The 18670-nt window shown below is 41.8% G+C and overlaps 1 protein-coding gene across 4 annotated transcripts in view; it reads left to right on the forward strand.

Moving 5' to 3' along the window:
- Positions 1–18670, forward strand: part of GRB10 (growth factor receptor bound protein 10) — a 149955-nt gene that overhangs the window by 113302 nt on the left and 17983 nt on the right. For all 4 annotated transcript variants that reach the window (XR_007630117.1, XM_050324916.1, XM_050323243.1 and 1 more), the window contains exon 6: positions 12927–13083. Coding sequence is in view for 3 of the 4 variants with exons in the window: in XM_050324916.1 (XP_050180873.1) it covers positions 12927–13083 (157 nt within the window). In the remaining variant the exon portion in view is untranslated. The remainder of the gene's footprint in view (positions 1–12926; positions 13084–18670) is intronic.

The raw sequence follows: 18670 nt of genomic DNA on the forward strand, positions 1-18670 counted from the left end.
CCTGGGATGCCATAGGCAAAGCATTGCTAGCAGAAGGTTTATTCAGCACTGGTGAGGCCACACGTAAAGTACTGGTTCCAGTTCTGGGCTCTCCAGTACAAAAGAAACAAGGACATGCTGGAGAGCATCCAGCAAAGGGCTAGAGAGATGATTAAGGGACAGGAACATCTCTGCTATGAGGAAAGTCTGGGAGAACTGGGACTGCTCAGCTTGGAGAAGAAAAAGCTCAGGAGCATCTTATGAATGTGTATAATTACCTTGAAGGAGGGTGCAAAGAGGACAGAGCCAGGCTCTTTTCAGTGGTGCCCAGTGTCAGGACCAGAGGTAAGGGGCACAAATGGGAACGCAGGATGCTCCCTCTGAGCATCAGGCAACACTCTTTTACAACACTCTTAAGTCACAGCCAAGAGAGGTCGTGAAATCTCCATCCTGGAAATATTCCAAGGCATCTGGATGGTGTCCCGGGACAGGTGACCCTACCTGAGTTACAGGGGTGGACCATCTCTGTGTTATGTCTTTAAAACTGAAGTTTGGAATTATGAGGATAAAGCTCACTATTAATTCATTTATAACTACTGAGTTTCTAAGAGTAATGTTTTTACTTGCTTGGCACGTGTCAGCACTATCAACATAATCTACTTGAACATCTTGCAAGAATTCTATTAAAATTTACTTTAGGGGGGATTTCTACATTGAATGTTTTAATCTTATTTGGCTATGAACAGTATTGAAGTTAAGCAATGGCAATCAAAGTACACCTAAATATCTGTTCTATGTCCTACATCAGTAAAAATAGGGAGGAGCCAGTTGTCTGATTTATAAATGCTGAGAACCTGGACCAGAGCACTTAAAAGATGATCTGTTCTCATGGGAAATCCTCAGCCTTGGAGGCACTAAAAATAACATCACTAAAATACTTATTCAACTAGTCATAAGGGATAGAATGAAAGATTACCAACTGGCAAAAAAGATGATGGAAAACATTTAAGGGCTGCGAAAAGAGGTTTATATGATTTAGTGCAGCTTTGCACTGAAATCTGCTTGATAAGTGGCAGTGGAATACTGATAATGAATGTACTTGTAAAGGAGAAAGCCTAGTCTAGTATGATGGGAATGACTGGGTGGGGAGGGTGTATTGATGTAAAGGTAAGAGGATCTGCTTTTGAATAGGTCACTGTGTCAGTCGGCAGTACAAAGCAGCGTTCACATCTCTGTGTTGTGACCTGCAGCAGGAGATGCAGAGAGCTGACGTGTTATTCTTCAGGAATGGGATAAAGAGAGGAGTTGTAAGAAAGGAAAGACGGAGCAGTGTGTGATACTTCAAATCAGGCTGATGAAAACTGAGGAGAACATGAGAGAGGAGAGCAGAGGCTGTTACTGTTCAGTCAGTTACATGGCCACAGGTCCTTTAAAAATCAACTTGTGTGTATGTCTGCTGAACATCTTACCCATTGTAGCTTTAGCAAAGTAACCTTCTTTTTAAAAGTTGGCATGAATGCTGCAGACTTCCATTGAAATAATACCAACCGTAATGAGCTAACTACTTCACTTTTGAACCACTGCTGCTTCAGGAATTAGTGCTTGGAAACCTCAGTATATTTAGATGATAGGGGAGAGCTTCTGGAGGATTGTGAGTAAGATTGTATAGAGGACCGTTTAGTTGCCTTTGTTTCTCATCTTTTGGTAAAAACTGGTTGATTCAGTTCATAATAGGCTGAATACTAAGTTGTTTCTATAATGTCATGGATTGCTTGTTCGGCTTCTTTTTAATTAGTGACATTTTATTTAGTCCAAATTAAATATGCCAGATGTAGCTGATTTAGTAGCTAACAATGATGAGTGAGGGGGGGAGGGAGGAAGAGCTAACATATAGCCGTCTGTTCTCAGGGAAGTTGTTTTTTTTTTATTTTATTTTTTTTATTTTCTAGTTCCACAGGAGAAGTTGGAGTGGTAACCATGGCAGCAGGGAATTTGTCCCTGTAAGATAAGCAAAGGGTTGGGTTGTGTGGGGTTTTTTTGTGTTTGTTTTTTTGTTTGTGGTGCCCCCTCTAGGAGGAAGGGGTGTGTGAAATGGTCTTGATCAAGCCCTGGAGAGGGAAATTGGAAATAGATAAGTTCAAATCCACTTGCTGTGGACTTTGAACACGTGAGTTGGTCTTACCATAGCATGCATGTATGGATGAGTGCAGCAGTGAAGCAGAGCAGTGAGAGATGAGAAAAATGTCTTGGTAACTTGGATCTCTATATTAGGTGTTTTGGGGTAGGGTAGTTAGACACTGTATGCTAAGAAATCTCTTGTACTATTTGGATTTATGCCCATACTTTTCTCACTTTTTTCCACTGAAAATGAATAATTCTTAACAGATTGGAAGAGACTGAGATTTGCATGGGGCTAGCTGCATTCAAGAGAGAATATCCAGGTTAGTCATGGTGACATAACCCTAGATTTTGCATCAGCCCTGTAAACTTCTGCCATATCATTCTTGAATTTGTGGAAAACCATTGTTTTCATCTGATACTTAAATCTACCAAAAATTAAACAGCAGAGCCATTTCATGGAACAGCTTCCTTCCCATTAAAGCAATTGCTGAAAATGAGAATTATACATGCCTTGGGGAAAGGATAACATAAGCCCTCTTCTTCCATTGACGTAACTTTTCCTGGGTAAAGATCTGCAGGGGGTTAATTCTGGCCACACAATCGATGCTTACACAGTTGAGCAGAAATAACCCCCCCAACGCGAGCAGCTCTGTTAAAAGCATTTATTGTGTGCGTGTGACAAACTGACCCATAAAACATCCTGAACGTTGCAGGCAGCAACAATTAGCTGATACTCACTGCTTGAAATCGCCAGCTTCCAGAGCCGGTAGCTTGGGAGACGGGAAGTTAAGCAATATTGCTGAATACTGTACAGTGGGGAGGCAGCTGACGGCCAGGCATTAGGGATGCTTTGCCATGCTGCTGTAGCTAAGCCTGTCACCCACTCCTTATAAAGCACCCTGCTGTTATTGTCAGAGCAGTATGAACTCAGCCCTCATGGAAAAACCTATTGGGGGTTGAAGCTGATGCTGTTGGAGTGAGGGAAATTTGTATTTCCAAGATGTGCTTGAGCTTTTGGGATTTTCAGCACATGGAGGCCTTATGTTATGCTATACATTTTCATAGTGTGTTTATACTTCAAGTTGCCACTCTTAAATTGTCATCGTTCTTTGAGAGCCTGGAGGCTATAGCCAGTTTTCATTAGGAGTCTTTCTCCATGTTTTGCCTTCTTTTTCCAGTAGCTTCCATTACCTTTTTCACTGCCCTAAGTTGTTCTCGTTTTCATATTTTCACACTTTGATTGGTTGTAGCCCTTGTATTTTGTCTCCAGGTGACATACCATACTTGATTCTTCTCTGATCAAGCTATGTGTATTGAATTCATAGAGTTTTTCTTAAAAGTTTTTTTTTTTTTTTGCTTTCCAGCTTCCCCCTCTCTCCTGGCACCTTTGGTGTAACTGCCTAGTCTGGGATGTCGGTATTGGTTCAGCAGGATATGGGGGAATAAAGCAACTCTTGTAGAGACAGATAATTGATTTTTTTGTTATCTAGTGCACCACTGTATCTGTCTCTGAAAACTCTTTTCATGCTGCCGTAGACAATTCTGGCAAGACTCGTTAGGTCTAGGAGCTGGGGCTTCAGTGAAGAACCTGTTTTCATTAGTTTTTAAAATTTATTTTAGACTTCAGGGATGCAGAGAAAACCTTAGGAACTCTGCATTTGCAAGCACAAGGGAACAGATTCACAATTCCTTGGCTTTTTCACTCCTTGTGATTACTTTTTTGGGAGGATGGAGGAAGAAACAGGAGTGGGAAGAAGGTTCATCTTTGTCTTCCCCTATAGCATTCTAAGTTTGTAATTTCTGTCCAGCCCTGCATCTTACGCTTGCTTAGATTCCTTTGCTACTAGACAAGGTAAATTGGATTGCATTTGTTCAAGACAAATTTCATAACTATTGGTTCTTAAAATAATGTGTTTGTTTTTTGTGTCTGGACATTCCAAATATAACTTACTTGGCATTGTCCCTGACTGAGCTGCTGGTTTTGTTCTGCTTACTTCTATTATTACATCAACCACAGTCAAAATCCCAAGGTCCATTTTATCAGATAAGAGACAGTCACTGCCGCAGAGGTTTTCCCATGCATTTAAAATGCATGTATTTTCAAATACTAATCCTCAGTTTCCAAAGACATCTTTGAAAGCAGTCTCTTGTCCCTTCCCCAATAATACGTGGCTGTACCGGTACATGCAAGTGGAGTGCTAGGTCTAGCTGAATATGAAGCTCTTAATGGTGTTCCCATTGTCTGCACTTCAACCTCACTGCTCTTTTCCACTCAGAAAAGCATGCAATGGAAGGGGGATTTTGTGGACTACCCATGCAGAAGTTCTACACAGATAATCATAAATCAAAGCACATTGCCAAACCCTGTGCTGAAATGGCTTCTTGGCCCATAGGGTGGCCTGGGCACTAGATGACAAGTGCTTCACCTGCAGTTATCACAATGTCCTACTGGGAAGGAAGGAGCCATCCAAGTCTTCAGGACCTGCACCATTTTTCTAAATCCTATGGGAAGCTGCTCCCTGGAGCCTTATTGCACTCTCTGCCAAGCTTCAAATTAATGTGGTTCTTGTGGTTGGAAGCCTGTGCAGCAAGGAAGATGTGGTAATGATTCCTTTTCTACAGAGTAATTTATAATGGCAGAGCAATTTAAAATACTCAGTAACTAGCTTGGTTACTTAAGAATTTAATCAAGAAATTATTATGTTTTTCCTTTTTATTACCCTTTCTAGGGTTGTTAGTGATTTAAATTGTGTTTGCAAGAACTTTTCTACTAAACCTTTCTCTTGGAGCAAATTCAGACAATAAATAATGCATTCTGTAAGCATAGCTGAGGAAAGATTGCAAACTATCTAGGGATAAATTGCACAATAAAATATATGAAAGACAAAGGTTAATGCCAGCAACATCACTTAATGTCTTCCATTACATAATCAAAGGAGTGTAACAGTGCCTGTAACTATCTTTTTTTCTGTATGTAAAGGATCTTAAAACCAGAAAGGATTTTTGCATAAAAAGTAATTGCTGTTGGAGGAGCCGTGTGGAGAGAAGGGAGACCAGACTTACAATCAAAACTAACAGAAAAAGCTGGAACAGTCTGGACCCCCAGATTAGGAACTGGGAGAGCTGGCTATTGCTGTGCTCCCTTGCTGCTGGTGTGGACTGGTACTTTGTCAAAGCCTATCCAAACTCCTTCCCAAGCTTTCTGTCTTCCAGCATTCTGCAAATACCCCGAAGCTTCAGTAAAATTCATAAAGGCCTATTGTTACTCTTAAAAGGATTGAAAATTAGTCTTTCTCCTATCTTTTACCTAGAAATGAGAGGCAAGCGAGGAATTGAGTGGGAAGATGTGAAAATGTCAAACAGGTCAAATGATCTATCTGAACATCTGAGCATTAAACCAAAGTGGGAAAGAGTGAAACAGCTTTTGGGAAAACTGTCGCAAAATTGATGTGTTGTCTGTATGTCGGTATGCATCACTTAAAACGGCATTCTGCTATTTATTTTTAAAATATGGAAATTATAGGGTAGCAACTTACAGTTTCCAAACCTTCAGCCTCTAAGTATGTGAGCACATGTTGGAATAAATCTTTTGTTCATGCAGGCAGTGGTTATGTCTTGTAAATGTGCTCTGTACAGTCGTTTCTTAGAACTATATTGCACAGTTGTACATAAGTAGCTGAGATTTTTGAAGATTTGATGCAGTTGCTATACAAGCCTAAAGCTATACAGAGAGAATAATACTTCAAGTTTTGAGAAGATAGAAACAGATAAAGACTATAGATTTTTTCAGTGCCTGCCTAACAAGTAACCATTTTCACATGTAGTTTTGAATTAGAGAAGGAAAAGCTTTGGTTTGTTTCTAAAATCATTCGTGTTTTAAACTTTAATAGTATCCCAAATGTGCTTGTTGTATATGTTCCTTTAAATGCGCTTTATGTACATGCCACATCACACACTTTGCTTATTTTTCTAAGCTTAAATAGCTACAATTGCAGTGTGTAATCGTGCTGGTTTTGACTGGGGTAGAGTTAATTTTCTTCTTAGTAGTTGGTATGGGGTTGTGTTTTGGATTTGCAATGAAAGCAGTGTTGATAATTCTGGGACTTTTTTAGTGACTGCTAAGCAGTGCTTACAGAGTGAAGGTCTTTTCTGCACCCTTATCCCACCCCACCAACTAGGAGAGGCAGTGAGGGGGACACAAGAAACTGGAGAGGACACAACCAGGACAGCCAAGCCCAACTGACCCAAGGGAAATCCTGTATCATTTGCCATCATGCTCAGCATATAAAGCTGGTAGAAGAAGGATGGGGGGACACATTTGGAGTGATGGCATTTGTCTTCCCAAGTCACCATTACACGTGATGGACCCCAGCTTTCCTGGCAATGGCTAAACAGCTGCCTGCTCCTGGGTAGTGGAGAATAAATTCCATGTTTTGCCTTGCTTACATGCGTGGCTTTTGCTTTCCTGATTGAACTGTCTTTATCTCAAACTTTTCTAACTTTTATCCCTCTGATTCTCTCCTCCATCCCATTGAGGGGGAGTGAGCAAGTGGCTGTGTGGGGCTGAACTGCTGTCTGGGGTTAAACCATGATGTGAATAGTGCAGAGAGACGTGTTTGCTTGATTAGTCACCACGGTGGCCTGAATTCAGCCAATACAGCTTATATGGCATCCAGCTTAAGTCCAGAGTCAGGAGCCTGGATTCCGTCTGTAGCTAGCAGATAGACACAAATGCCTTCGTCATGTGCTTTAGATGTTAATTTACTCGATCTCTCTCCTTACCTTCAGAAGGATTTTAACTCTCCAAAATCACTTAGGTCAATGTGCAGCTGGGTGTTCATACATGATGGATTCAGAAGAGCTAAACCTCCAAATATAGATGCTGACTTGAACCCAGTGTTAATCCTGCCCTGCCCTTCTCTGCCCACACAGTTGTGATTCCCAAAACGTCTCTCACTGGTGCAACCCTCATGGAGTTCATGACTTTAGTGTTGGTTTTGATGACCACTGAACATAAAATGATACTGTGATTCTCTGTCAAGTCAGGTTATTCCTCTGACAGTCAGAAATGGATTTAAAATTAAATAGCCCAGTAAAGAGGGACAGAATCAGGGTTTTGAAAGATGGCCAACTTAAGTGGGTTTTTGTGGGATATTTTTTTTGAGGTTGCTGTTCTGAATATGAAAGTCAAAGACGAAAATCTTCATCTTATAACAGTTGTTCTCCTCTGTTGCTCATAGGCTTTTAAATGTGTACCTAAATATAGTATATGCCAGAGGAGAGAGTTAATGTTGCTATGAGAACCTTAACCTCAGCATTTCCTAGGGTTTTATGTGTATATGTAGGGGGAAAGAAAAAAAGCAATTATCAAATAACTCACCATTGTTTTCTTTTGTAAGGAAGTATTATCTGATGCCTTGTATTTAAGTGATCTTATTCATGATGTATTGCTGTTACCACTGCTGTTTGTCTGAAGGGTTTTTTCCCTCCACAAGCAGTGCAACAGAGAAGGCAAAAAAAAGCCATAGGGTTGACCTATTTTAATTATTATATATATTATTTTATATATATATATAAATATATTATTTTATATATATATAATTATATATATTATTGCAGCACTTGAAATTCATTCCCATGTCTTATAAAGCTGCCTAACTGCTGCTGGGCAAGTAAGGGGGGACTGGCTGGTGTTCCAGTCTGTAGATGTGGCTGACTGAGTTGCTTGCCTGTCAGGTGTGCACAGAGCATGCCTAGAGGCTTTTCTTTGTCAAAGGTTTGCAACTTTAGAAAGCAAAACCTCCATCTAATTTGTTGCTTTTTCAACTAGGCAAATAGCAGTTCAAAGGTAGAGCTTGAGTCTTCAGCAACTCTGAGTTGACCGATCCTAATTGAAAGCTTCCCCTTTCTTCCAAGTGGCTCTGACTCTACTCTTGTGAGCTGATGAGTTTTGATTATAGAAAGCTTTTGGAAAAAAAAGATCTCATCAAAAACAGAGTTCCAGTGAAAACAGCAAGTACCTGCCTGGTACATAGGTGCCTTCTGCAATAAATAGTTACTTCTGCTTGCACAAGGTACATGCATGTCAATTCCACTTTTCTTCAATTTACCTCACTGATTGCGTGGTTCTCATGTCTGAACAGTCTTGATGAGTGAAATCAGAGGATGAAAGTCAAAAGTTGCTGGACTGATTTTCAGTTTGTGCAGTTCTTGTTAATGACTCTTCAGTGTATTTTAATGGCTTACTGTGAAGTCTCTGATCTTCATCTCTAGTAAAGGGAAACTTTTGAAGAACTAGTGTACTGAAACCTTTTAACTATTAGATTTCAGTCAGAGGGCCTTCTGATAACTGGTACTCTCTTCTTATGTTTGGACTCATAACCCAGAATAACAAGGGTTGGTTTGCACTGATATAAATTACACTGTGTTTAATTTCAGCCTGTAGAATGCAAATGTAGATCTGTTTGATGCTGGAGATTTCCAGCATAATGTCATTTAAAACTATGAATTTTTATGATCATTGTGTATAGTCATAGGTTTTGTTTTGAAGAAAAAAAAAATTAGAACAAATAGAAAAGTGGAGAAGAAATAATGTGACGAAGACACGACTGTTTTGGGTTTTTTTGGTTTTTTGGGGTATTTTCTCTCCACATTCTTAAAATGTTTGCATTACTTGATGCACACAAAATACTGCAGTGAGGTTGAGGAACTGAGACTGGAAGATGAAACAGTCATGACGATACTCAAGATACATGACCCATTATATGAAACCACTGAAGTGATGAATATTAATGTTCCTTTAAATTTTTAATTTTTTTTAAGTCTTTCTGCCTTTCAAAAGAAAAAAAAGAGAGAAAGCTTGGGGGAAGAATTCTTCCCAGAACAATGGTGCAGTCTGTTATCTGCTCCTTTGCACTGTAAAGCACTGAATGTTCAGCCAATATACTGCTCTGGTTGGCTTAGCATTCTTAACCTTAATTTTGAATAGAAGGTGCCTTGTGCCGCTGACGTAATTAGGGCCTTTTGTAAATCACTGTTGCAGGCAGTCTGCTGTTGCATTTCACTGCATTTCTCGGAGGGATGCAGGGCAAAAGTGTCAGACTAACTTTCTGAACCTCTCTTTAGGCTAAGTGTTTTTATTATTCGAGTATTTTATTCAGAATGAATTATGCTTCATTTTCCTTTGTAGATAATAAGCCCCAAATCAACTCTGGAAGTGAAACAGCATTTCTGCTGGAAGAAGTTTGAAGAGAGAGCCCTTAACATCTTAAAGCAGGAGGTGCTTCCTTGAATAAAAAAAAAAAAGGAAATATGAGAGGGTGAAAGGGTTGGATTTGACCAATTTACTTTAGACTCAGTCCTCTCTGTGATACAGGAATATTGTTATCTGCCTCTTTTGTCACGGAAGCTGTCAGAAAGTTGGAGGTGAAGCTTTGTTTTCAAGTTGGTTTCATATTTGTGGTTGTACTTTATGCTCTGCAGCATTGTGTGGGGACATAAAATGCCCTTACCTTTCATGTAAGCCTCTTAGGGGCCATTGCACTCTTGTGTCTGCAAAGGCACAGGGTTTCATCTCACTTGTGCCTCTCTCCTGTCCCCTAGGGCAGGGTTCAGCTCAGGCCATTACATCCCCTCCTGATGCAGTGTTTTATATCTCTGATGTCAGTGGTGATACACGGCCTTGCACTGTCCTTGATGGCAAACACAGCACTATTAATAGTCAGTGAAGTTAACTTGCTCATTGCTGCGTTTACGCTGCCCACCCGCTGCATTCCAGTCCCTGGCCTTTAAAGGAACTGTTAAAACCCCAAAGGCTGACCAGTCCCGCAAATGAACGTATCCATGTTTGTAACACAACTCCCGTAGTGTCTGTGGTGTGGGAGTAGCGGATGCTGCCTGCAGGGCCTGGCTCTCGGGAGGAGAGCTGTAACATGGCGTTACAGCAGTCACACACTGAACTGCAGCACTGGGTATCCAGTACCTGCTTTGAGATGCTGTGGTACTTCAGAGGAGCTGGCATTGGCATCAGCTCTGGCTCTGGGCAAGGGGGGGAGGCTGGAACACACACCCGTGACCCCTTTACTTCATACCGAGAGAGCACAGCATGAATGAGCATAAAAGACAGCTGCAGTTTCATCCAGTGGCCATATGCCATTAAGTCTTTCCATGCTTGGGAGCAAAGTGTGATGGTTGTCTTTTCCACCTGCACAGGCTGGAGAGACACCTGCAGCAGAACAGCTTTGCCTCTCTTTTGGGACTTGGCATTGACAAGGATCAGGTGCAACCTGTCCTGTATCACTGACTTGTTCCCAGCAAAACAGCAGGGAAGGAAAAGAGGGGGTTTTGTGCTCCAGGTGTTGCAAAAGTGGCAATTACTGTGGCATATTCCCGATTCTGGCTCCCCTGTGAAAGCTGAGGCAGAGAGCACAGGGCTGTGCTTCTCGTGACTAATGAATGAATGATGTCACCAGGTTGGTTCCCAAGGCAGGAAATCCATCCAAGATAGTTCAGTTTCAATACAGAAAGTGGAGTTAAGTGCACAGAGTAAGCTGAAAGTAGAAAGGAATTCTTTCACCATCAACTTTTTGCTTGTGGTACTCCTTTCCAGTCTATATGCTATACTATAAAAAGTAGAAGGAAAAAAAAAAAGAGTCAAGCGAGTGTTAGGTCCCTCCCATTCTCCACTAAACCCCAAACAAATAAAATAGATACTTTCTGCCTTGTTGAATACTGGCTTTTCGGTGTGCTTGCAAATCCAGGGAGGGAACATGGGAGCTGCGCTGCCCACTTGCAAACCAGTGTGATGCCTGCGGGGTGTCTCGGGCATCCATCCACTCGTGTTCCCCGGTTCCACGGGTGCGCTGCCGATTTGCAGAATGGGCTGGGACCGCTGCGGGTGTGATGTAGGGCTCTGCTGCGAAACGGGGGCTAGTGACAGAACAAAGACTTGCCCGCGGGACAAAAAATGGGGGCACCCCCACGCCCAACAAATTCCTGCGTGTGCGAGGATGCCTCTGGCTTGGCTGAGTGTTGGCAGGAGTGCAGCCGTAGCATTGTACAGCACGAATGCCTTCCCCAGAGCAACTGGGATTCCCCCTCCTCTCCTCTCCAGAGCCCACTTCTGAAAGAGCTGGCTCATCCCCGCTGTCAGATGAAGCCGTTTCCTGAACGCGCGGGTTTGAGTCACTTGGGCTGGGATGAGGCTTTTAACTCCTCCCTCACTGGGCTCGAATTTGTGCTTGGCCGGGGGACCGGCGGGCCGGGGGCGCGGGCAGGGAAGGCGCCGGGCGTGCGGCGGTGGAGCCGCCCCCTCGGTCCCGGCCCGGTGGCACCGCGGGGCCCGGAGCGGGTCCGGGCGCAGGTCCGGCCCGGGCAGGAGAAGTTCAAGTGCCCAAGTTGCAGGCGGATGACATCAGCCGCGGGCAGGCCGGGCTGCGGGCGGGCTCGGCACCGGCGCCGGGGCAGCAGCACACGCGTGCCGGCCTCCCCCCGCCCCGGGGCGGCCCCAGGGGGCTCCAACGCCCCGAAGGTCGTCATACCAAAAAAAAAAAACTAAATTCCTTTGTAATTCCTTTTTCTTTTTTCTTTTTTTTTTTTTTTTGAGGGGGGGGTGGGGGAGGCGGGAATAATTTGGAAGTCTGATAGTGTGTGGGAAATGATTACATCAGTCGGAGGGAGGGCTAGGATTGGTCTGCACAGTGTGGTTTGATTCACTACCGCAAAGATTGCGTGTAACCCTTTGAGTGGAGCCCTGGCAGAGTTGTTTCCCTCCCCAGAAACAGTCCCCATAGCAGGGGCTACGTGACAGGTAGGGTACAGCCACCCGCTGACGCCGCCGGCACCCCGAGCGCCCAGCCGCAGGCTGCACAGGGTCAGCGGAGGCAGAGAACTAACTCTCAGGAGGCAATCCCTATTTAAAATGCCATCTTGTTCTTCCGACTGCTGCCTTTTACGTGCTGTTGAGGTAAGATTTTCCATATCGAATTACCCTCCAGGTTTTTGTTAGACTCTCCTTCTCTCGTGCTAGGATGTGGAGCATTTTAAACACAGAGTTCGTTTAAATCTGCGACCTGCATGTTTGCCCAGAGAAATAATTTTGCGGCAAGTGTCTCTTGCTTGAGCAGAACAATGCAAAGAGGAAAGCATCTGTATAATTCGGGAGGTGGGGAGAAGGTTCCTGACTTGTTCTTTCATCCCCATTAATATTTAGGATGTGCAGCGTATGCACATTTGGTTTCGAACTACTTTCAGGCTAGAATCAAAAGAGAAGTCAGGGTAGAGAGAGAGATCTGTGGACTGTGCTAGGTCATTGATCTGCCGGCAAACTGCAAGTGGGACTTCCCCACATAAAACAATCAAAAGTTAGTGGGGAACAAGAGAGCCATATTAAATCTTCGGGGTCTTGGCCTGCTCCTCTGTGAATGATCAGAGGCCTCTGATGGGATCGCAGTGAAAATTGTGCGTGTTTGACTGGATGTGATTTCTCTTGCCCACTGTTGCCAAAGTACTCTCCTGACACTGTTTCACGTTTGCTTACCTTACACAGCTTTATACAGAACCTGCTCTCTCACTTTTTCTGTGTACGTGGTCATATTAACCCTGCTGAATCTTTGTTTAGTGCAGGGAGGTGTTGGGGAGGGGGGAGGGGAAATAGGTCTAGGGGGCATCGAGAGAAAGCGTTATAAAGTGAATCATCCATTTCATTTGTCCTGGCAGCCAAGGTGCTTGGAACCCTCATGCCAAGACGATGATGCTTTTCTACAGTAGCTGTGTGGTTTGCCTATGTTCAGAGCTGTTGATCTGTAAGTGTACCCTTTATGTTGCAGGATGTAAAAGTCTTTAGTGAAGATGGAACAAGCAAAGTGGTCGAGATTCTAGCAGACATGACAGCCAGGGACCTCTGTCAGCTGCTCGTTTACAAAAGTCATTGTGTGGATGATAACAGCTGGACTCTAGTGGAGCATCACCCTCACCTAGGATTAGGTAGGGAACGGTCAAAGGGGTGGCATGGTTACCTGGGAACATAAAATATGTTTAATTCGTATAAATGTGCTTCCAGACGGAACGTTTTCTTTCCATTGCTTTTATTTATACAATTAGCTGAAGTCACATAAGTGCTTTCTGTGTATTACAATTTCATGTGTTAAGCGTTTAAGTCATTTTAAGTCCTTCTCTTATTTCCCATCCTCTGGGGTTTTTTTATATAAAAAAAAGAAGAACTGTCTAATCTTCATGCTAGCGCACTGTTGCTACCTTGCTGTGTCTGAAGCTATTGCAAATAAACAGCTTAGGCAAATTAAGCTTGATCCTTAGAGTATGGTCCTATGAAACAGCTCAGCTCATCACCAGCTGGGAGACCTGGGTGAACAGACTCAGCTTTGCATACCTACAGTAATGCTTATGAAAGCTAGACATGCTGAGGTGGGGGAGGGGGTTAGCTAAACTTGACTTCAGGCAGGGAAAAAATGGTGGCACCACCCGCAAATCCATGGGCAATTTCTGGACCAGCAGTGGCATCTGCTCTCCAGGCAGCAGCTCCTCCACCTGATTGAAATTAAGGTGTCATGGTTACAGTTTCAAGAAGGCAGCAAGAGGAAGAACCATGGGGAATTAAATAACACTGTGAATTGGTTTAATTACAGTACCTGAAAGGATCTCATGTTATTCAGTCTTGCTTTTCCTGTTTTTTTGTGGCACTGATTAGTTGCAGGGTTCTGCTATGCAGCTTGCAACTGCATATTGCTCAGATAACGCTATCTATAATTCTACGTAGCATACAATAATGCTTTAGAAAGTGTAGCATTTGGGGTATTAGTCCATATACTTCACGGGAAATTTTTTCTAGAAAACAGAGAAAGACAAATCATAAGCTGTGATCACCAGCACTGGAATTGTGAATGCTATCTGTAGCTAACAGAGGGATTTTTATGTCAAAAATCTAATTCAGAACCCTTGCAAATAAAAAAAAAGGAAATTTGCTGGAAATGTAATGCCCTAAACCAATACTGTAAAATGCTAATAAATGCACTGCTCTGCAGACCAACACTTAAAAAAAAACCCAAACCCATAGGATATCCTGATTGTTTAATGGTTTTATTATCTCTCCTAATGTAGAATATATGAAAAAATTAAGATTAAATACTCACTGGCATATGTCTAAGATATACTTTCAGTTCTGAGGATATAGGCCGAGGTGAAGAATTAAGGTATAAATTACAGAACCTTTATCCCTGTAGCTTAATATGCCACATGCGCTTCTAAAAACCTTTACAAATTTTCAGTTTTATCAATGCTCATTAAACTACCAGGCTCTCTTTTTCTATATTCTCTTTCCCATCATTGCTGATTACCAAGGTATTGTGTAAACAGAAGCCTTCTCCTTTGTAACCAACATCCTTCTCCTGCCAGATTCATTCAATGATGCCACAATTCAGTGTTTGTGACATCACAATAGCTTCCATGGTGACTAATTGTGCTGTCAAACTCTGGTGTGTGACATCTCTGAATGAATCGGGCAGGGGGCTGATTAGGAAATCAAAAGCTTCTGTTTACACACAAATAACTTGGTAATTAACAATGATGGGAAAAGAGCAAGATACTTATCGGGCTGCATTTATATACATGGGGACCTGCCTGCTTTGGACCTCTGTTTCACACTGAAGCACAAAGCGGGCCCCCAGAGAAGCGGGGTGTGCAGGTTGGGGCTTCAGCAACCACCAAACTTTGTTCCACAGGGACTGCTCCAGGGCTGTCCTCTGTATGCCACACAGTAGATCTGTGTGAAAAGTAATGCAACCTTTGGGGGCATAAAGCAACCAGACAAAGAAGAAAAGCATTTAAAGAATCAAAAAAGATAAAATTATACAGATTTCACATACTTGAAAGGATGTGGACAAAAAAGAGAATAAATGAGTTCATTTAATGGGAGACAACTTCGTCCGATTTCTTGTGTTTGGGGTCCAAAGTATCCACTGTGACATAGTCAGTAAAAATTAAATACCGACTTTAATGCTTCTACCCATTTTTGGTTGCAGTTTGAATTTTGTATTATTTGGCTGCTTATTTCTAGCTTCTATGTAGTTTAAATGCTTCCCTGTATTTCATAGACTGTCAGATCAAGGTCTGCATCCTAGGTGAAGTTATCAGGTGTCTGATGTTCCATATTTTTTTCTCTAGATATAAGATTGCTAGTGTAAGTATGAAACAGTGGTATGTGAAAAGAAATATGATTTAAGAGTAGTGAGAATTCTTTGTTTCCAGAAGACATTATTTCTTACACAATATATCCTTGCTTATTTAATGCTGTAGGTGCTAATCTTGAAGCCCACCAAAAGAGAGGAGTTTCCTCATTTAGTTCACTGTCCTTTTTTTTTATTCCTTGATCTTTCCTAATAGTACTTTGCAAAAGAGCTCAGTTTGCAGAACCAGTTCATCATTTTACTATTGGGGAGACTGAGGACAAGATCAAATTTTTGAAGGCAGCTGCATATTTATCATTGCAGTGGTCTTCTAGGTCCCACTTTGTAAGGAACTTTCACCTGACTATTTACTGTGCACGCGTAGTCAAGTATATTCCGCACAACATGCATGCTTGCAAATGGCTTCAGGCAACTGTTGGCCTGCACAAAGAATTTGTGTTCTTAGCTGGAGGCAAAGATGTGACAATTTGACCTCAGAAAGTCTTAGATTTGACATTTGAAAGGGGTCCCTGCTGCACTGAACCACTGCTTTAGCAGTTTGTGAAACTTGAATTGGTCCCATTATTTCATTTGCTACTAGAAGTATGCCTAATCTGTTCATAAAATGTGGTATTCTCCTTATGTGCTACTTTGTGCCTAAGTATCATCAATTTAGGATGGGGATGGAGATCTCTGTATTGGAATTACCCGAAATAATAATGATGAAGACAGGTCATAATAGTATGTGTCTAGACACGGAAAGACTCCCTACCTACAAACCTTGTTTTTCCAGCTCCAGAATTGACAATACATATTATTAAATATAGTTGACCCAGGAAAGAAAAGTAGTAGGGCTCTGAAATATGTAAGGGTTAGAAGAAAGCATTGCTGCAGTTTTGTACATAGATTTTTTTTTTGTTTACATGCCTTAATATGAATGAATTAAAAGTGGAACAGTTAGACACAGCCCACACAGGGAGGGCTTTTTCATATGGGGGTCCACTTGTCATTTGTAGTGATTCTCTATATGGGAATTTTGGGCCATTCTTGTGAGTTGTTCATGATGGAATCCAGCTCCTTTTCCCATCTTGTATCACTGCTACAGTTTTGTAGAAGTTTTGATAAAAATACAGAGCAATCTGGGTGGGTGGGGGTGGGAGGCCTGGGACTGGCGAAGCCTGTTCTTCTAGGAAATATGTAGAGGAGACTGAATGGAGCCTATCAGATAAACTGAAAGGACACATTTCTGGTCACTTCAGCAGCAATGCCACTTGAAGACAGACTGACCTATTGAACTTAGCAGGCTAATATCTGTGTGTCTAGTCTTGTAGCAGGAAGCTCAAAGCAGGGCTGAGGCTGAGTTGCTAGTGTGTCAAGTGGTAGTTCATCCCATTTGTACTAACCGACTGCAAATGACCCAGGACTTTCCAGGTGTACAACTCCTATGAAGTAGTAGCAAACTGACCAGGACTAGCTTCCTTTTTACATGTACCTGCTATGAAATGCTGTACCCTTTCTCCAAGATGGCTTTTACCTTCAAAACGAAAATATGAACATTAAATCAGCGGGAATATTACCACAGAATCTGAAAAGGTTCTTGATTTAGTAACAGAATACATGTCAGTTGTCTAAAGCATCTAAGAAACAGACACTGAGTATATTTACAGAAACTAACCATTGAAATACAAAACCAATTGACAAATGGTCATCTATACTGCATTTCCTCAGAACAGAATGAACAATTTGTTCCTGCCCTTAGATGAACCATTTTCAGTGCATTAGGAAAGCGAAGAGCACAACTTTGTGTGGTGACAGAAGCAGACGGTAACAGGACACATGGTTTTTTGGGGTTCATACTGTGATAAAGTTTCATACCAATGTAATTAAATGTTTTTTTGAGGAAACATAATGTAAAAACAGACCTTATTGGCCCACGGTCCTCATCACAATGTGAAGGAGGTTTGATTAAGTTGTTTAAAACCATAGTAGTAGCAACAGATCAGCAATATCTGAAACTTCACCTGTGAAGCCCCTAGATAATGTGTAGGTTTAGGTGATGACTGTTGAGGTGGTACAAAACATCCTTCCTTAACAGCCATCAGTAGAAGCATTGTCACACACATTAGTCAAAGAATACTGCTTAAAAGTGCTGTTATGGCTGATGCCGTAGAGCAGCCCACTACGGAAATTTTTCAGTGTTAACCCCTGGAAAATACAGTCTGTAGCAAGGCTGGACATTGCAAATGCACAGTAAATGCTGACGTTATCAATGAGCTGGTGATGACTGACAAACTAAATGCAGGTGAAAGAGACAATGGGATCATTCAGACATAGGTTAAATTTTCAGTCAAAGAACACACATTAATCTGCTAAATTCAATAATTCAAGTAACATTCAAGAGCTTACTTTTTCTGAGATGCCAATGACTGCTTACTCTCTATCCTGAAAACACCGCAAGAGCTTGGGCGGCACCCTGACATTTCTAACTGTAGGAATGCAACACCAAGTGGGGAAGGGACTCTCCAAACTTCTTTGGTCAGCAAGTCACAGGCATTTTGTTTAAAGCTTTGCAAAAGTTATGTTTTGTTTGACCTCATTTTTTAATTTTGTATTATGTAAGGGATGAAAGCACTGACTAGTTAAAACTTTTGAAAAATATCTAAATATTTTCAGGGAAACTTCTGAAGACTTGCCAAGATAATGAGTTCATTAAGTAGTGCACACTTAGCCAGTTGCCTTCTTTCGAGTTACTGCTTTCAGTGAACTGGATTTGCTGAGCTATCTGTTCATGCTTTGATGTGCCATTCTTTTGACCAGAGAAGTGGTGGTTATGGGGAGTTACCTTGTAACCAAATCTAGAGCAGAAAATTGCCCTGTCATGTGTACAAAACGTTTGTCTCTGTCAGTATTCCTGTAAAGTAGATCCTGTGACCTCTTTCATAATAAACCCCATTGTCTAGCATCTACAATAAAGGCCTGAAGTTCACCTTGAACTGAGCTGGTTTTATAGAGTGTGATCAAATAGGATACTGTATTTCTGTGATAGTTCAAGACCTAACAGTGGCCTTTCTGTAACTTTTTTTCTCCTTAAATCTGTCCACCTTGCTAGTTCCACAGTGTACAATCAGCACAAAGAGGTTTGTCTTTATCATTTAAGCTTCTGCACATAAAAAAATATATTCCTTTTGAGAAAAAGTCTGTGCTTATGAAGCCCTGATACAGGAAATCTTTGAAGAATACTGCCATATAATTAACTTTGTAATACTTCACAAAGTAAAGCATTGTTTCATGGCAGTGTGGTTTGAAAGCTAGAATGTGTTTTGCTGATTTCTTAAGAGGTAATGGAGTTACACTGGGTTGTTTTACTGCTATTCTTAGTTGGTCTCTCTCCT

The sequence above is a fragment of the Myiozetetes cayanensis genome, unplaced genomic scaffold, assembly GCF_022539395.1.
Source record: "Myiozetetes cayanensis isolate MyiCay16 unplaced genomic scaffold, myiCay2020 scf1, whole genome shotgun sequence".
In the NCBI taxonomy this organism is placed as follows: Eukaryota; Metazoa; Chordata; class Aves; order Passeriformes; family Tyrannidae; genus Myiozetetes; species Myiozetetes cayanensis.